This window comes from Moschus berezovskii, chromosome 3 (assembly GCF_049115385.1).
Source record: "Moschus berezovskii isolate FMDL1 chromosome 3, NW_MosBer_1.0, whole genome shotgun sequence".
Lineage (NCBI taxonomy): Eukaryota > Metazoa > Chordata > Mammalia > Artiodactyla > Moschidae > Moschus > Moschus berezovskii.
In genome coordinates this window covers 57,271,081-57,289,413 of record NC_142462.1, presented here as the reverse complement: position 1 = coordinate 57,289,413, position 18,333 = coordinate 57,271,081, and the positions used below count along the sequence as shown (strand labels likewise).

The 18,333-nt window shown below is 39.6% G+C and overlaps 1 protein-coding gene across 1 annotated transcript in view; it reads left to right on the top strand.

Annotated features, from left to right (window-relative positions):
* The first annotated feature begins 213 nt into the window (after nt 1-213).
* LAMB4 (laminin subunit beta 4) overlaps nt 214-18,333 on the top strand; it is a 121,479-nt gene continuing 103,359 nt past the window's right edge. Inside the window, 3 exon segments of the mRNA XM_088834345.1 lie at nt 214-267; nt 10,006-10,069; nt 16,996-17,153. Coding sequence (XP_088690471.1) covers nt 10,036-10,069; nt 16,996-17,153 — 192 coding nt within the window. The 5' untranslated portion in view covers nt 214-267; nt 10,006-10,035.

Below are 18,333 nucleotides of genomic sequence, written 5' to 3'. Positions count from 1 at the left end.
GCACCTAAATCAGGGTGAAGAACATTTGCCCTGAAGTCAAGCTCTTTCCCTCTGTATTCAGGGTGTGTGAGAGAGAGAGAGAGAATCTAAGGCAAGTAACTCCACAGCCACCTTTTTTGGCAGGTTTCGGTATGCCTCTTGTCTGTTTTTCCTCCCTCTGGTGCCTCAGGGAAAGCATTTTCTACTTAAATTGACTCTCACTTTCAGGTATGCCTTTACACGCCCTGTTTGCTGCCTGCGCCTCTCAGCGCGAATTCTGAAATGCAGGTACGTCTCACTTTGGGTCTCACTGGCAAGTTGGCATTTTTTTGATTAAGTGAAGGCAGCTGCAAATTTAAAAGTTGTTGGGTAGGTGGGGGGCCAGCATAGAGAATAATCATTCCTTTTTCAGAACAATAACATTTATATATAGGGCTTCCCTGGTGGCTCAGCTTCCCAGGTGACTCTGCCTGCAGTGCATGAGACGCAGATTCTATCCTTGGGTCGGGAAAATCCGTTAGAGGAGGAAATGGCAACCCACTCCAGATTTCCTGGAGAATCCCATGGACAGAGGAGCCTGGCGGGCTATAGTCCATGGGGTTGCAAACAGTCAGACAGGGGTGAGCGACTAAGTAACAATAACAACAACAACAAATTATGCATAAGACCTGTATACATAATACAGTATCCAGTGGGATGGTCGATACATTGTTCAGAAAAGGGTGCAGCCAATGACCTGAGCTTTTCTGTTGCTTAAAGAAAGCTTCCAATGACACAGTGTTGAGCTGCACAATTTAAAGTTGTGTATTAGAGGAACACTTATTTTATCATGGTGATCTACCTTGTGACAGTTTAGAGAAAGCTCAAATTCTATCGAGCTGTCCATATCTTCAAAATATAAAATATTTTTGTTAATATCCTGCTGCTGCTGCTGAGTCGCTTCAGTTGTGTCCGACTCTGTGTGACCCATAGACAGCAGCCCACCAGGCTCCGCCATCCCTGGGATTCTCCAGGCAAGAACATGGAGTATATCCTAGGTGTATATAAATGATAACTTTTAAGGAAAACACGGTGTCTGCCATCATTGAAAGAAAAGTTCCCTTTAGAGCATTGCATTCCTCCTGCTTATGCCATTTAGGTGACACAGTTGAAATAGTTCATGATTCCTGATGAAATGTGAAAAATAAAACGTGTTAAATAAGTTAAGCATAAGATTTCTATGAGAATTGTGATTTTAAATGTATGCAATAACTCAGGTGAGTCAAAAAAGAAGTTTAGTAGTAGTATCAGTTGCTCGGTCATGTCCGATTCTGAGACCCCGTGGACTGTAGCCCGTCAGGCTCCTCTGTCCATGGGATTCTCCAGGCAAGAATCCTGGAGTGGGCATCCTTCTTCAGGGCATCTACCTGACCCTGGGATTGAATCCAGGTCTCCTGTATTGCATGTAGATTCTTTACTGTCTGAGCCACAAAGGAAGTATATAATGTTATAAATTTATTAAAATTATCCCCTGTGTTAGATATTACTGTACCATTTTCAAAAGAAAGGAACAGTAGTAGAAACAAGAGTGGCAGGCAGGACTATCTATGGAGAGGCTATTTACCGAATACAGTTTGCGCCCACACTGTGGTTGAGGGGCTGGGCACTTTGGCATGACATGCCCCTCGTGTTTTCATTTATTTTCATCCAAACTGGACACAAAAATGAGGAAACTCTTAGACAAGATGTAGGCCTGAGCACAATCTTCAAGTTGAAGGGAAATGAGGTAAAGTTAGTATACAATCAGTAATGAAAACCAGTTAGCAAGGCCAGAAAATTAGTTATTGTCAGTTTCATTTATTTTACTGTTTATCACAGCACTTCCTCATTTTAAGACCGGCATAATCTAGCAACTTTCGTGAAATAATTACCAAAATGCATCCAGTTCCTTTGTAACTATATTGACATGCTTTTCATCCCCAAAAGAAATAATATGACATTAATTCCTGCTGATTCAGTTCAGTCAGTTCAGTCGCTTAGTCATGTCTGACTCTTTGTGTCCCCATGGACTGCAGCATGCCAGGCTTCCCTATCCATCGCCATCTCCTGGAGCTTGCTCAATCTCATGTCCATCGAGTCAGTGATGCCATCCAACCGTCTCTGTTGTCCCCTTCTATGTGATTAATACATTGATCACTAAGCTTACCAATGAGTTTATCAAGAGAAAAAATTTCATGCAGCCCCACTGAGACTTTGCAAATGTCAATGTGGTAAACCAACCAGAAAAGCAGGACCAACTAAATGTGTAGCTTGATAAAGGAAGGAATGGATGAGATGACCACAATACCTGGAATTGGGCTTTATGTACACCGAGGGGTTTATCATGACTGGGTAAGTGACTGCAAATAACAGAGCTTCTAAAAAGCTAGTGGACTTACTATACCTGATTAGCCTCTCAGTTTTATCTGACTCTTTGGACTGTAGCCCATCCGGCTTCTCTGTCCTAGACTCTTCTGTTCGTGGGATTTCCCGCCATTTCCTACTCCAGGGGATCTTCCAGACCCAGGGGTTGAACCTGTGTTTCCTGTGTCTCCTGCATTGCAGGCGTATTCTTCACCCGCTGAACCATCAGGGAAACACAACTTACTATAACACTCTTCTAGTTTGAAGCCAATCACCTAAAATGGGAAACAGAACACTGGGAGTAAGACTAGGGCTGAATCACTTAGGGAAGGAAAGGTGGGGTGGTGGGCCCTCAGCTACAGGTACTGAAGCCACCTGCAAGGGTTCAGAACTCAGTATTCTTGATAGTTGAGGCTGATAGTTCTTTGCTAGGGGGACTGGGGCTGCCCTGTGCGCTCTCAGATATTCATTTAGCAGCATGTCTGGCCTCTACCCACTAGATGTCAGTAGCATCCCCCTCCCCTGCTGTGACCAGGGGAAACGTCTGCAGACACTTGAAAATGTGCTCTGCGGGGGAGTCTGGAACGGAAACCAATCCTATGAGAACCCCTGTGCAGGTGAGAAGAGGCAAGCTTCTATAGGCTTAAGCATTGCAGTGTTATTGCAGAAATCGGCCATCATCCATGTTCACTGAGAAGGAAGGAGACTCAATTCCAGGAGGTAGAATTGAGTGAGGGGGAAATAGGAGTTAATCAAATTGATAACAGGAAGTCCAGGGTCTACTTGCTGTGTAACACAGAGAAGTAAGAAAATCTGGGATAATTTCTGTCCCTTCATCATATTTTATTGGTTCATATCAGGGAGAATATTTTTAGTCACCTGAATTAACCAGAACTAACTCACCTTTGCCTCACAGATTTCAGAGAGCTGAAGGATTTTAAACCCCCATGTTGGCAGTCCTTTGGGGCCACTCCCATTATCTCAGTAGAGGAAAGGGAGCTGGGAACCCCAGCCCATTTTCCATCCATCATTCTACTGGGCCCTGGAGAAACCCACAGGGTGAATGCTTTGGGCCCCAGGCCAGTTCTTCTGACCTGAAAGCTGTAAATCTTTCACAGGATGTGGTTCAGGGTTGTTTCGCAAAGCGTAGTTCTAAGATCAGTTCTAAATGGAGACAAGGACTGTCTTCCAGCTGTGATATAAAAATACATAGCACTGTGTAGTCATCTCTAGCCCTCTATACCCTCCAAGTGCTTCCTATTACATTATTTAAATCCTCAGATTAAAAGACAGCCCCAGTTTCTTCGTGGGGCTCTGGAAAACAATATTTACATATATAAATGAGAAAATCAGGAACTTGAAGCCACAGAAAGAGACTGTGGGGGAAGAGGCAGGAAAAAGTTTAGCACCAGGGAACACCCAGGATTGACAATTTACACCAACATTTTGAAACCAAGACTAAGGGGCACCTCTAGGGCACAGCCAAGGCCTTCCAGTGAAGGCAGAGAAGCTGAAGTTAGTGGAATAGCCAGTAAATAAAAATCAAGCTAGAAATACCATATGTCACTTAGTGCTGAGGTCAGAGACTGACGTATTTTAAACCCCAAAATGCAAGCTGCCATGAATTCAAGTCAGCAAATATTTTTGCTATTTTTCTAGGTTCTTCCAGGGTCTAAAAGATGAATATTTGCCTTTAAGGGTTTACAATCTAATAGGAAGGTTTAGACAAGATCATATTAAAAAAAAACCAGAATGTTTTCACTCCTAGGTATCTACCCAAGAGAAATGAAAGCATGCATCCATACAAAATTGTAGATAAATGTTAATTGCAGCATTATTCATGATAGCCAAAGAATAAGAAAAACCCAACTGTCTACCCAATGATGAATAAATAGAATATGGCATATCCATATAATGGAATATTACTTAGCATAAAAAAATAGTGCATTATTGATTCATGCTATGACATGGATGAATCTTAGAAATATCATGCTAATTGAAAGAAGTCAGTCACAAAGGACCACAAATTGTCCACAAATGGTTTTATTTATTTGAAGTATGCAGACTAGGCCAATGTACGGAAAGAGTAGTAGTTCCCAGGGGCTGCAGGAAGAGGCAGATTGTTGGGGGGAAGGGGGTGGGGGTGGTGACTGCCCAAGGGTGTTGAACTTCTTGTTTGGGTCCTGCAATGTTATTTTTTAATTAATTTTTATTGGAGTATACTTGATTTACAATGTGTTAGTTTCAGCTGTATAGCAAAGTCAATCAGTTATACATATATCCACTCTTTTTTTTTTAGATTCTTTTCCCACCTAGGTCATTACAGAGTATTGAGTAGAGTTCCCTGTGCTGTACAGTACTCTAATTCGTTATGTATTTTATATATAGCAGTGAGCATAAGAGTCGGACACGACTGAGCGACTGAACTGAACTGAGTGAGCATATGTCAATCCTCCACCCCCCTTTTCCCCCTCAGTAACCCTAAGTTTGTTTTCTACACCTGTGACTTTTCTGTTTTGTAAGGAAGTTCATTTGTACCATTTTTTTAAGATTCTACCTACAAGCAATATCATATTTGTCTTTGACTTACTTCAATCAATATGACAGTCTCTAGGCCTATCCACGTCACTGCAAATGGCACCATTGTGCTCATTTTTATGATTGAGTAACATTTTCTCATACACATATATATATATATATATATAAGCACATCTGTATCCATTCGTCCGTCAATGGGCATTTAGATGGCTTCCATGTATTGCCTATTGTAAATAGTGCTGCAATGAACATTGGGGTGCATGTGTCTTTTCTAATTATGGTTTTCTCCAGATATATGCCCAGGCGTAAGATTGCTGGATCATATTGTAATTCAATTTTTAGTTTTTAAAGAAACCTCTATACAGTTCTCCATAATGGCTGCACCAATTGGCATTTCCACAGTGTAGAAGGGTTCCCTTTTCTCCATACCCTCTCCAACATTTATCCTTTGTAGACTTTTTAATTATGGCCATTCTGACGGGTGTGAGGTGATACCTCACTGTAGTTTTGATTTGCATTTCTCTAATAATCAGGTTGAACATATTTTCATGTGATTTTTGGCTATCTGTATGTCATCTATGGAGAAATGTCTGTTTAGATTTTTTGCCCATCTTTTGATTGGGTCATTTTGGTTTTTTGGATATACAGCTGCATGTGCTGTTTGTATATTGTGGAGGTTAATCCCTTGTTGGTGGCTTCCTTTGCAAATGTTTTCTCCCATTCCATGGGTTGTCTTTTTGTTTTGTTTATGGTTTCCTTCACTGTGCAGAAGTTTCTTAATTTGATTAGGTCATATTTGTTTATTTTTGTTTTTATTTTCATTACTCTAGGATGTGGATCAAAAAAGATCTTGCTGTAATTTATGTCAAAAAATGTTCTGCCTGTTTTCTTTTAAGAGTTTTACAGGTTCTGGCCTTACGTTTAGGTCTTTAAAACATTTTGAATTTATTTTTGTGTATGGTATTAGAGAATGTTCTAATTTCATTCTTTTACACGTAAGTGTCCAATTTTCCCAGCACCACTTAATGAAGATATTGTCTTTTCTCCATTGTATATTCTTGCTTCCTATGTCACAGATAAATTGACTGTAGGGGTCTGGGCTTATTTCTGGGCTTTATATCCTATTCCATTGATCTATATTTCTGTTTTTGTACCAATACAATACTATTTTGATGTCTGTAGCTTTGCAGTATAGTCTGAAGTCAGTCAGTCTGATTTCTCTAGCTCTGTTTTCGTTTCTCAGGAATGCTTTGGCTATTTGGGGTCTTTGTGTTTCCATACAGATTTAAAATGTTTTGTGAAAAATGCCATTGGTAATTTGATAGGGAGTATATTGAATCTGTAGATTTCCTTTGGCAGTATAGTCATTTTGACAATATTGATTCTTCCAAATCAAGAACATAATATATCTTCCATCTATTTGTGTCATCAGATATTCTGATTTAATTTGTATGGAATACTATATGGGCAGCAGGGTTTTTAAAGTTCCCCAGGCTTAACAGTTCTCTGAGAATGTAATTCAAGAGGCAAGCATGTATATGGGACAAACTAATGAGTTTTAGATGTTTTGGTTTTAGATGTTTAGATAGAGCTTATTTCCAGATAAGTATGCCACAGTGAGTGTGGGTACACTCCTCAGTGAGTGATTTCCATATGGCATTCAAGATGGCATTCATCACTGGCTACATATATAGAATCCTCTGGGGAGCATCATAAACACATTGATGCCTGTATCCCACCCCCAGCCATTCTGATCGAATTGGTCTGAGGTGAACCTGAGCCTTGACTGTTTTTAAAAAATCTCCCCAGGTACAAACAGTGAAATATCATTCAGCTTTAAGGAGGAAGGAGATTCTGACACCTGCTAGAACATGGATGCACCTTGAAGACATTATACTAAGTGAAATAAGAGTCACAAAGACAGCTATCACATGATTGTACTTACTTGAAATGCCTAGAGTAGCCAATTTCATAGAGTCAGAAAGTAGAATGGGGCTGGGGGATAAGGGAATGGCAGGTTGATAATGGGTACAGAGTTTCAGTTTTATAAGCTGAGAAGAGTTTTAGAAATGGGGTGTGTAACAATGTGAGTGTACTTAGGACTACTGAACTGTATACTTAAAAATAGTTAAAATGGTAAGTTTTATGTGTGTTTTATCATGAAATAAATATTTTTTAGAGAACTCATTAAAAAATAATCTCTCCAGGTGTTTCTAAGGTACAGCCAGGGCTATGACCTGCTACTCTAAGTGGAGGCATTCAACAGGCAGGAGATGATCAGACGTGTGTGTGTGTGTGTGCGCACGCACGTGCTCAGTCATGTCCCTGTGTGACCCCATGGACTGTGGCCCACCAGGCTCCTCTGTCCAAGAGACTTTCCAGGCAAGAATACTGGAGTGGGTTGCCATTTCCTTCTCCAGGGGAATCTTCCTGACCCAAGGACCAAACCCACATCTGTTGCATCTCCTCCATCGGCAGACAGATTCTTTACCACTACTACCAATAATCAGATAAGTTCTGTGATTCTGTCATTCACTCCCTCACTGAGAAACTGATGAAAATCCATAAGCAATTATTGATAAGAGAAGGGTATCTATTCTGATCCAGTCTGGATCTGCTTCTACTCCTCCTCCTCTTCTTTGCAGCAAGTCACTCTTGAACCAACTGATTTAAGCTGGGAAGTTCACTTCTTCCTATCATGGCTTTATTAATACTTAATAATAACTCTTCGACTGAGAAAATTCCCAGAGGTTCATTTACATCACAGAGGAAGCTCTGTTCCCTTCAGATGCTCTGCAAAAGGTATTTCATGTGTTCTTTTCCTCCTGCCATCAGCAATGCAGTTCTGCCTCCTTTCTCTCTAAATCTGAGTCCTTAGAGTTCTGCAGTCTGCATCCCTCCCATCTTTGCAGAGGGAAATTTTAGTCCATGGTGTGTAGTTGGAAGCAGTCTTTCAGCTTGGAATCTGCTCTGTGAATGGATTCCCACAGGGGAGAAACAGGTATGCCATTATATGTCCTATGCAGCACTTTAATTACCTTCATCCACTCAGCCTAGAATATTTCAAGCCCTGAATAGTAGGCACGAAAATTATTGTCTCACTGAATTTGATTTATTTGATTATAGAGAATAATATTTTCAAACTTTATTTATATTGCCCATTCCTATTGAAAGGATAATCACTCTTAATGTTTGTGCATATCTAGAATGAAAGAGTCAGGTAGGCTGGAGTCCTGAGTCCAGGAGGACATCAGATTTGGGAATTTCATGTTTTCAAAAGTATAGCTGGGTAACTGACCAGCCCTAAATGAGAAAAAAAAAAACAATAAGAAAGTACCACCTACAAAAAAAAAAACCAGATTCAGGTGGCCCGCAGCAATAAACCTTCCTAAGGCTCCATTCTGGATTCTCCTATAGAACTTTGCAAGGTCTTGTGTAAGATCATTAGTCCAAAATTGCAAACTTTTAAAGCAGATAGAGCTTATTTTCAAATAAGGATACAGCAGGGAGTTCACTTCTCAGTGAGTGATTATAGCATTCAAGATGCAAAATGAACCCCAAGCCGTGTAAAGAGCTTGGATGACAGAATGGGAAATTTGCCTACAGTAAGTCATTTCAAAACACCCTAAAAAAAACTTCATAAAGAGTTTGGCATTGAAGTTCAGGTGAGTGGCATTCAAAGCAAAGAAATCTGCATGAGAAAAGGGTTCAGGAAGTAGGAAATGCTGTATTGATGCTACAGGGTAGGGAGTGAAAGATTAGAGGGATTGAAATGTGGGACTAGCAGGAGAAACCAAAAACTCACCAGGAAAAGCCTTGAAGAAGAGAATGTCAAAAGAAAAAAAAAAAAATCTCATAGCACAGGGAAGCTATATTCAATATCATGTAATAAGCCATAATGGAAAAAATTCTCACCTGTAAGTACATGAAAAATATTTTATATTCACTGCTCTTCTAGCGAAAACATTAATAATGATGGGGTATAATTTTTTGGTTTTTAAATTGACAAGGTTTAAAAATCTATATTCAGGCCAGTGGTTGTTCCCATAGTCTGTTGGTGAGAGTATAAGTTGGGACAAACTTTCCATGTGGCTGTTGAAAGTAGCATCAACATTTCATTTACACACAAGCATAGGTACACTCTTTGATCCAGTGCTTCCACTTCATATCCTGAGGAATAGTTAAGGATATGAACAAAGACTTAGCAAAAATATTTGTAACAGGAAAATATAAGAAAGGAAGTACATGTCAACCTGTAGAGCATTTGTTAAACTCTGGTTCCTGCATTCAGGAGTATACCATCCAGTCATTTAAAATACTGGTACAGGGGAGCATTTCACTTCCTCTCTTCCCAACTCACAGAGGCGCATGGGTTCTTCCATCTGTGTCAGGGTCCCTTACAACAGTGACTTGTGGGGGCCCTCTGTCCAGAGGGGCATAGCTGAATCTACAAAGGGGGACACAGCTTGGGTTTGTGGAAGCCCCTCAGTGGTCCTGATATCCTTCCGTAAGTGGAAAATCCCTGATGTAAAAATGCTTTTCTTGGTACAGAAAGATGCCTGAGATGTATAGATTGAAGCAAGCATGCAGTATTGTATCACTTTTGGGAAATATTTATATGCAAGCAAAAAAGTATGGAAAAACCCAGAGCAAGATATTAATTACTTTTCTCTAGATGGTAGTTCAATGGGTAACAATTCAATTTTGCCTTCTGATTTTTCTATTTTTTCAACAGTAAGTACACATGTTCATTGTATAATTAAAGTTTTTTCTAAATAAAATGGACAAAATAGATTAATGATTACATTCTGTGACTTCAAAAACTAGAAAACAAATATTTGCAAAAAAGTGTATACACTTATTATTTAAGGAGTTGGGCACTGTGGGTATTTATGTGTCTCAAAGAACCATCAGATACACTTGAAACTAATGCAACATTGTAAATTAACTATTCACTTATGTTTTTAAAAGGAGAGAAAAAGAAGACTAAAGGATAAGTACCCAAAGAAAGACCATCAAACAAATTTTCAAGTCACTTAAAATTGATGACAATTTTTGATTCTATCAATTACTGACTTTCCTTTTTTTTTTCCCTAAACCTAGCAGAATTGAATATAATTTTTTCCTGACAAAAGAATGCAATTTCAACTGACCTTTCTTTTGCAACTTGGTGAGTAATGTCAAAATCCATTTTCTGTTTGAATTGTTCTAAAATATTTACTGGAAATAGGTTTTAAACATATCCACCCCTTTTTTATGTACTAACAGATATTCTCATGACTCTTCTGTTGTATAATTGTGTCAAGCAACCAGAAAGTTTCATTCAAACATGGCTGGTATCCACACATAGCTATTTCTGTCAGTCTTTAATGGAGTATTCACGTCAGCAGATAAAGACACTAAAAGAGCAAAATACTTTCAGATTCTTAATTTACAAATACAATGCATTTTAATTTTTAAAAATAGCTCTGCTTTGAATGTAGCACTTAACCCAGTGATGAAATCTCATAAAAAATTTATAGGCAAAATTCTCTCTTCTGAGTAAGTAGCAACTCTGAGTTAAAAGGCCAAATTCTCCATGACTGAGCAGTCTTTAATAAGCTGAGAATCATTTACATTAGTCATAGAGAAGAGGTTTCCAACAATTACTCTTTTTGATCCTGAACTTTTTGTGTCTGTAACAGCCCTGCTTTGGATGAGTACCATCTAAATTGCTTAGAATCTTCAAAGATTCATGCTGAATTTCTTCATAGCAGCAGACTCAAAGAATCTCTTTTAATTTTACAATTCCCAAGTGAGTGAATGACAGTCGCTCAATCTTGTCTGACTCTTTGCAACCCCATGGACTGTAACCTGCCAGTCTCCTCTGTCCATGGAATTCTCCTGGCAAGAACACTGGAGTGGGTTGCCATTTCCTTCTCCATACAATTCCCAAACGCTGAGACAAATTTTCAGTTGGCTTGACTGGTCATGAAGGAAAGAACAGCTGTAGATGGTAAATGTTCATTTGTTCTCTGTAGAAAGTTTTCTGCCTCAGAGATGAGCCACCAACCAGTGGAAGAGGAGGTTAACTGGTCTGCACCCCCTCAGGATTAAGAAGGTTACGTCTGGCCTCACAGAGGCCGAGAAGAGTTGGTTTCAGCTACATCTGTTTTATTGTTGTTCTGTTTTCTTTGTTGTTTGAGGTGGGTGGGGTTTTATTGGCCACTCCGTGGGCATGCAGGATTGTTAGTCTCCTGACCAGAGATTGAACCCACACCTTGGTCAGGAGACTAAGCACAGAGTCCCAACCACTGGACCACCAGGGAAGTCCCCATCTACATCTGCTTTGGTTGTTCTCTTAGGGATTAAACCAGTATTCAAAACCAGAAGCAACCAGTCACAGCATCTTCTCCCAGACCCTCCATAGGGTAACTTACACCTTGCCAAAGTTCTAAACCTCCCCACAGCATCTCAGAGAGGCTTCCTCTCCCCCAACCTCCACTCAGCCTTCCTCCAGGGGATCTTCCCAACCCAGGGACTGAACTCTTGTCTTGTGCATCTCCTGCGTTGGCCGGTGGATTCTTTACCACTGAGCCACCTGGGAAGCCCATAGTTCAACCACAGGCATTTATATAAATACCTAAGCCTATTTAAACCACCTGTCATGCATTCTGGCAAAAGAAGATAAAGAGAAAGAATCAGAAAATTGGTCCCAGGTTTGGGGAACTGTTTACAAAGTGAACATCTCCAGTCTGCATCCTTTGCAAGTTTTCTCACTCATAGTAATGTATGTGAGTACATGAACGAATGTGTATGTTTATAGCTTCTGAACTCTGAAATGAATTCTAAAGTAGATGAAAACATTGCATGTGTTTAAGAAAATTGTAACAATGTACAGAGTTACCAAGTTCATATAGTAATGGTTATATCTATAAAATGACCCTTGACTTTACAGAAAATTTACTGTATATTTACTTTAAATCACCAGCTTTCCTAAATTCATTTTTAATAAGATCCTGTCCTCAAGTTGTATGTAATTTTTGAGCAATACATTGCTTTTCTGAAGACTGAAACATTATTTTTCTCTGAATCATTTCCAACCTAATGCTCATGTAATAACTTGGCAGTTGAAAGCTTTAATCCAGGAAGGATATTTCTGAGTCTATCTATGTTCAGGCATGAAACTTTAACTACTTAATGTTTCTAGCCTCTTTCTGCCAAGTATTTTAGATCAAAAGTTCATATTTGACTGTAGAATATTACACGAATAATAGTTCCATTTCCCAAAGTCTTGGAATACTTTTTATTTCTGAAAAGTACATACCTGATTAAAACAAGTTTGGCCAAGTCAGGTTATAAAAACATGTTTAATCTCTCAGGTAACAACTCCAGTGAAATAATTCAGGATGAAACTTGTCTAAAAGAATAAATCCCTGGGAGGGAAATCTGAGCTAGTCCATGTGTAGCACTAGTGGAGATTTTATACCTGACCTTTCTGAAAAAGTCTCTGTCTGTTGAGTCTGAACTTCAGATTAGGTGTTTATCCTTGATGCCAATTCTAGGAAATAAAAGGAACTTTGGGTTTGGATTGTTGGGTGAATAAAAAGAGAAAATCCATGTTAACCAAGCTAGAATCATTCATTATACAATAAAATTTTTAAAGTATATGAGGGGAACTTACCATATCTCAAAGAGAAAGAAATGTCATGCTTTGTTGTAGTTTACAAGGAGATGGAAAATTCCCAAAAGTGACGTTTGGTAACCTATGGGGAAAGAGACATTATGGATCATATTCTTAGCTGTAGAACCATGATCTACATATGTTTAATGCCTGATAATAATCACAAAATCATCAGATGAACAGAATAGATGTGGGAAATGTGTACACAGGAGAAAGAGTGTTTTTCAATAGCCTGTAATTTTGGAGGGCAAGTTGAAGGAAAGTAATCCATTAAATGCAAAACAAGTCCATGAAGAAAAATTCTTATTTTTACCATCAAAAAAGCTGAGGAGAAAGCAAACTTATTCCACAATATAATGATTATTTTTCCCTTTAGGCTCATCCCTCCCACCTCTGTCTGCTTAAAACAGGATCTGGCATAAATTCTCTTGTCTCAAAGGAATAATATATAGGAACAGCTGGAACCCATTCTGTGTGTATCATTTTAGAGTGTGGGATTTACATGATTCACCATCCAGAGGCTGATGCGGATGATTTTTGAGAAGAGAGAGAATTGTTTGGTTTTTAAAAATTTTTTTGCATTGAGATAATTGCAGATTCTCATGCAGTTGTAAGAAATAATACAGAGAGATCCCATTTTACCCAGTTTCTACAAATGATAGCACTTTGAGTAACTATAGTACAATATACAACCAAGAAACTGACACTGAAATAGTCCATTAACCTTGTTTAGAGTCCCCCAGGTTTACATGTTCGCTTTCATGTATGTGTGATTGTGCCTGTATATTTATTTCTATGCAATTTTATCAAAAGTCTAGATTCATGAGCCCGTCACCACAGTTAAGATAGAGAACAGTTCTATCACTTCAGGGATTCCCCCAGTCAGTTCAGCCACTCAGTCGTGTCCGACTCTTTGTGACCCCATGGACTGCAGCATGCCAGCTTCCCTGTCCATCACCAACTCCCGGAGCTCTCTCAAACTCAAATATTCCCTAGTAATACCCTTTTACATCCACATGCCGCTGCCTTCCTCCCTGCCTCTGTCACCCCTGACCACCATGAATCTGTTACCCATCTCTATAATTTCGTCATGAAAGAAATGGAAATATGCAGTACATACCTTTTGAGAGGGGCGTTGTTTACTCACTGTAATTCCTTGGAGATTCATCCACAGTGTTGTATGAATCAATGATTCCTTCCTTTTTTACTGCCCAGCACCATCCCGTGGTATGGACAGACTGCACTTAGTGAGTGAGAGTCTCTCAGTCGTGTCCAACTCTTTGTGACCCCATAGACTGTAACCCACCAGGCTCCTCCGTCATGAGATTCTCCAGGCAAGAATACTGGAGTGGGTTTCCATTTCCTTCTCCAGCAGATCTTCCCAACTCAGGAATCGAACATGGGTCACCTGCATTGCAGGCAGATTCTTCACCATCTGAGCCATCAGGGAAGCCTTAACCATTTACCCATTGAAAGACATCTGGGTTCTTTCCAGTTTGGGGCTATTATAAAGATGCTGTACAGTTTTTTGTATGAATAGACGTTTTAATTTTTCTGGGATGATTACCTAAGAGTGTAAGTGCTGGATTGTATGATAAGCACATGCTTAGGTTTATAAGAAACTACCATACTTTTCCCCAGAGTGACTGTTCCATTTTATATTCCTACCAGCAGTGCATAAGTAATCCAGTTTTCCCACATCCTCTCTAGCAGCTGGAGTTACCAGTTTTTGTTTGTTTGTTTTTTTTAGCTATTCCGATGGATATGCAGTACTATTGTGATTTTGATTTGCATCTCCCTAGTGACTGATGATGCTGAACATCTTCTCAGGTGCTTATTTGCCATTATGTATTTCCTTCAGTGAAATGTCTATTCATGATGCTTGCCATTTTCCAATTGGATTGGTTTTTTTAATGTTGAGTTTTGAGAGCTCTTTATAGATTCTCTGGAGAAGGAAATGGCAACCCACTCCAGTATTCTTGCCTGGAAAATCCCATGGGCAGAGGAGCCTGACGAACTTGGCGGGCTACAGTCCATGGCGTTGCAAAGAGTTGGACATGACTGAGCAACTAACACTATATATTCTAGGTCAAGAGGTTTGTCAGATATGTGATTGGTAATTGTATTCTCCTTGCTTTTTTACCTCTTCATAAAGTTTTTAATTTTGATGAGGTTCCAGTTTACCAGTTTTCCTTTTATGAATCATGCTCTTATTGTCAATTCTAAAAATGCTTTGCCTAGCCCTAAATTGCCCAATCTTCTATGTGTTTGTAGGAGTTTTGTATTTTACTTTTTAAGTCCATGATCCATTTTTGTTAATATTTGTATACAGTGTGAGGTTTTGGTTATAGTTCATTTTTTTGCCTCTGGATGTCCAACTGCTTCAGCACTGCTTATTGAAAGACTGTCCTTCATCCACCTTTGAACCTCAAAAATCAGTTGATCGTATTTGTGTATGTCTATTTCCAAGGTCTCTATTCTATTAATCTATGGGTCTGTCTCTCCACCAATATTACATTTTCTTGCTTACTGTGGATACACAGTAAACCTTATAATATCAAGTAGAAATATTTTAAAAATTGTATTAGCTCTTCTGGGTCCTTTGTCTTTCAATCCAGAGGCTGTTTTATTTCTGCAAAATTATCATGTCTGCAGTTTGAGTTGCAAGCAAGAGAAAACTAGTTCCTAGATTTTGGCCTTAAGAAGCAAAAAAAGAATTCTAACCATTTAATTGAATTTTAAAAAAATACTGTCCTGTTCAAATATGCTTTTAAAAAAAGTATGAAAGTGAAAGTTTCTCAGTCATGTCTGACTCTTTGCGACCCCATGGACTCTACAGTTCATGGAATTCTCCAGGCCAGAATACTGGAGTGGGTAGCCTTTCCCCTCTCCAGGGGATCTTCCCAACCCAGGGATCGAACCCAGGTCCTCCACATTGCAGGAAGATTCTTTACCAGCTGAGCCACAAGGGAAGCCCAGAAAAGAAAATAAAAAAAGTGTAACTATTTCTATAAATGGGCTTCCCTGGTGGCTCAGAGGTTAATACGTCTGCCTCCAATGCAGGAGACCCGGGTTCGATCCCTGGGTCGGGAAGATCCCCTGGAGAAGGAAATGGTAACCCACTCCAGTATTCTTGCCTGGAGAATCCCATGGATGGAGAAGCCTGGTAGGCTACAGTCCACGGGGTCGCAAAGAGTCGGACACGACTGAGCGACAGAACAGAACAGAACAGATTTCTATAAATAGCTATCAATAAAATAGAGGACTCACATTATAGCTTTAGCACAATGTATTTAGCTTTAGTGTGTGTTCAGTTTAGACCTTATTCCCAGTAAGATTTTTGCTTTCTTTTATTCAGTCCAACAGTAAACAAAATCTACTAATATGTTATGGGTTATAAGTGTGTAACTTTAATGTTAAGGAATAAAGCAGACAAGCTGTGCAGGCAAGAAATAGTGTGGATTACCCACCCTGTGTTCACATATAGTGATTTAAGTTATATTAATTCAGAATTTAACATTTTAAGACAAACAGAACTTTAAAAATCATTTTTAAACCAACATTTAAGGATATTATCTCAGAGGTTTCTCATGAAAAGTAGAGAATTGTGACAATTAAGATAGAGCTGCCCTTTAATGCTCTGTGACTGAACCCTTCATGACAGATCTGTTGGATGGCAGGTACCAAGGGCTACGTGTACTATGCAGTCTGGAATTCCATCTGTGCCACCTTTTATCCCAAAGAAACATGATCTGTTCCATGGTGTGTCTGAATTCAGCACTCAACTGAATTTACATATTTTAAGAGAAAGTTATTTCCCAAGGATATCTTAATTTCTCCGGTTGATTTTCCTCCAGGTTGGAACGACAGATATAAGAGGCAGGATTAGGACTCTCCTTCCTCATGTCTGTGTGTTTGTCTTTGTTATTTGCCCTAAAATGACACATAGAGAATTTCCAGTGAATGGAGGTTGTTTAAGGTCAGGTTTCCTAGAAGCAGAGCCTGAGACAAGGATTTATGTGCAAGTAATTTATTGAGGAAGCTCTCCAAAGAGGGAGAGGGTGAGAACAGTGGAGCCAGAATGGGGTCCCAGCAGGAGTCCAGCTTCAACCTCCTCCTAGAAGAGACTTTGAGCATAAACTGCATCACAGAGTGGATCCCAGCCTGAGGCAATGGCTGAGAAACTTACATCCATAAGTCACTGGTTTCAGCTGGTCCAGGCGGGGACATGAGCACAGATGCCATAACCTCCTAGGCTAAGAGATTTCCATCAGGCTGCAAGTGCCAACAGTAGCCACCACTAGGGTCTTCATGATCACAGAACTAGTATTAAAAATAGGTGGACTGTTAACTCTCCCACGTAACCAGTCACTTCTTTAAGCCTTCTACCACCCTTAGACTGCCTAATGTGTCATTTCTATCATGTTTTCAAGGTTTGCTCAGTTACGTGGAAGCTCAAGATGAATGCAGCAGAGGTGCCTGTCACCCTCCCACCAGCGATCTCCTGGTGGGTCGCAGCGGGCAACTCGCAGCTTCTTCTACCTGTAGACTGGACAGAGCCCAGAAATACTGCATCCTCAGTTACCTCGAGGTGGGTTGGATCTTTGTTTACTTGCTGGGACATGATTTCGTCACTAACATAGATTTTTCCAAGTACCTCTAGGGCCGTCCAGACAACAGGAGAAAAAAGGAGACAGTCCACCTTCCCAAACATCAGAGACACAAGTGATTCAATTCAACATCTGGGAAACCTTCACTAATTGGGGAATAGGGAAGATGGGCTTCATCTATTTCTTATTACTTTTCGAATTAAACAAAAAAAGTTTTTGTTCAGTCTTTGAAGGAACTACTATACAACATATGTTCTAATTGACTCCAGTGGAGTGGACTTATTAAATAATTGATAAGTTGGATGAAGATGGAAGATCCCTCAGGGTTCAGGGCTATTATGCTGAACATGGGCTCTTACTGCCCTACTTTAGATGGAGATGGACAGAATGTAGACTTGGAGTTGATTGTCTGCCAACGTCTCACTTGGAAACTGTCTTGTTTAGAGACTATCATCAGGTCCCAATGTGAACATCTTTTTGTACCTTTTATTCTTGAAGACCAGTTTTATAAAAGGACCAGTTGCTTTTTTTCTTCCCTGGGTTCTGAAACAAGCATCCAAAGTCATCTGAGTATCACACCTGCTCAAAAGCCTGAGGCAATTATGTCAACCCCGTAACTGAGAGGATGTGCAGGAAGGAAGTTGGATGTAAGCCTAATGTTAGTGACCCAGGTTTTTCCATGTATTGTTTGTGTAAGGCAACTCCTGGGCCTCTGGGAAGGCTTTGTGTTCGCATTGGTTTTAGTAAAAGAGGATGATTATAAATAAGTGGAGACAATACTTGAATACTTAGCCCTGGTCTAAGTTTAGGAAATACTTGTATAAGAAAGCAAATTCTCTACGTGTGCAAGAAAGTGACACTGTAGAAGTTTTGCTCAATTTTAGGTCAGGTAGGATGGAAGGCCCTTTAAGTAGCTTTCCTAAGGCCAGGTCCCCTGGACAAAGCAGTGGTTCCCAACTCTAATATTAGAAACTTTGCAACACTGGCATCACCTATCTTTTCTCTCCACCATTGGCATCTGCTTACATTGTCATGAGCCTAATTATTTGAACTTGATGTTAAAATAATTAGAACTTGATATTCCTATATGGCAAAGCTACACCAAATAGAAGTAAAACAAACTCCAGAACTTCTTCAGTCTAGGGAATCAGAAATCTTAAA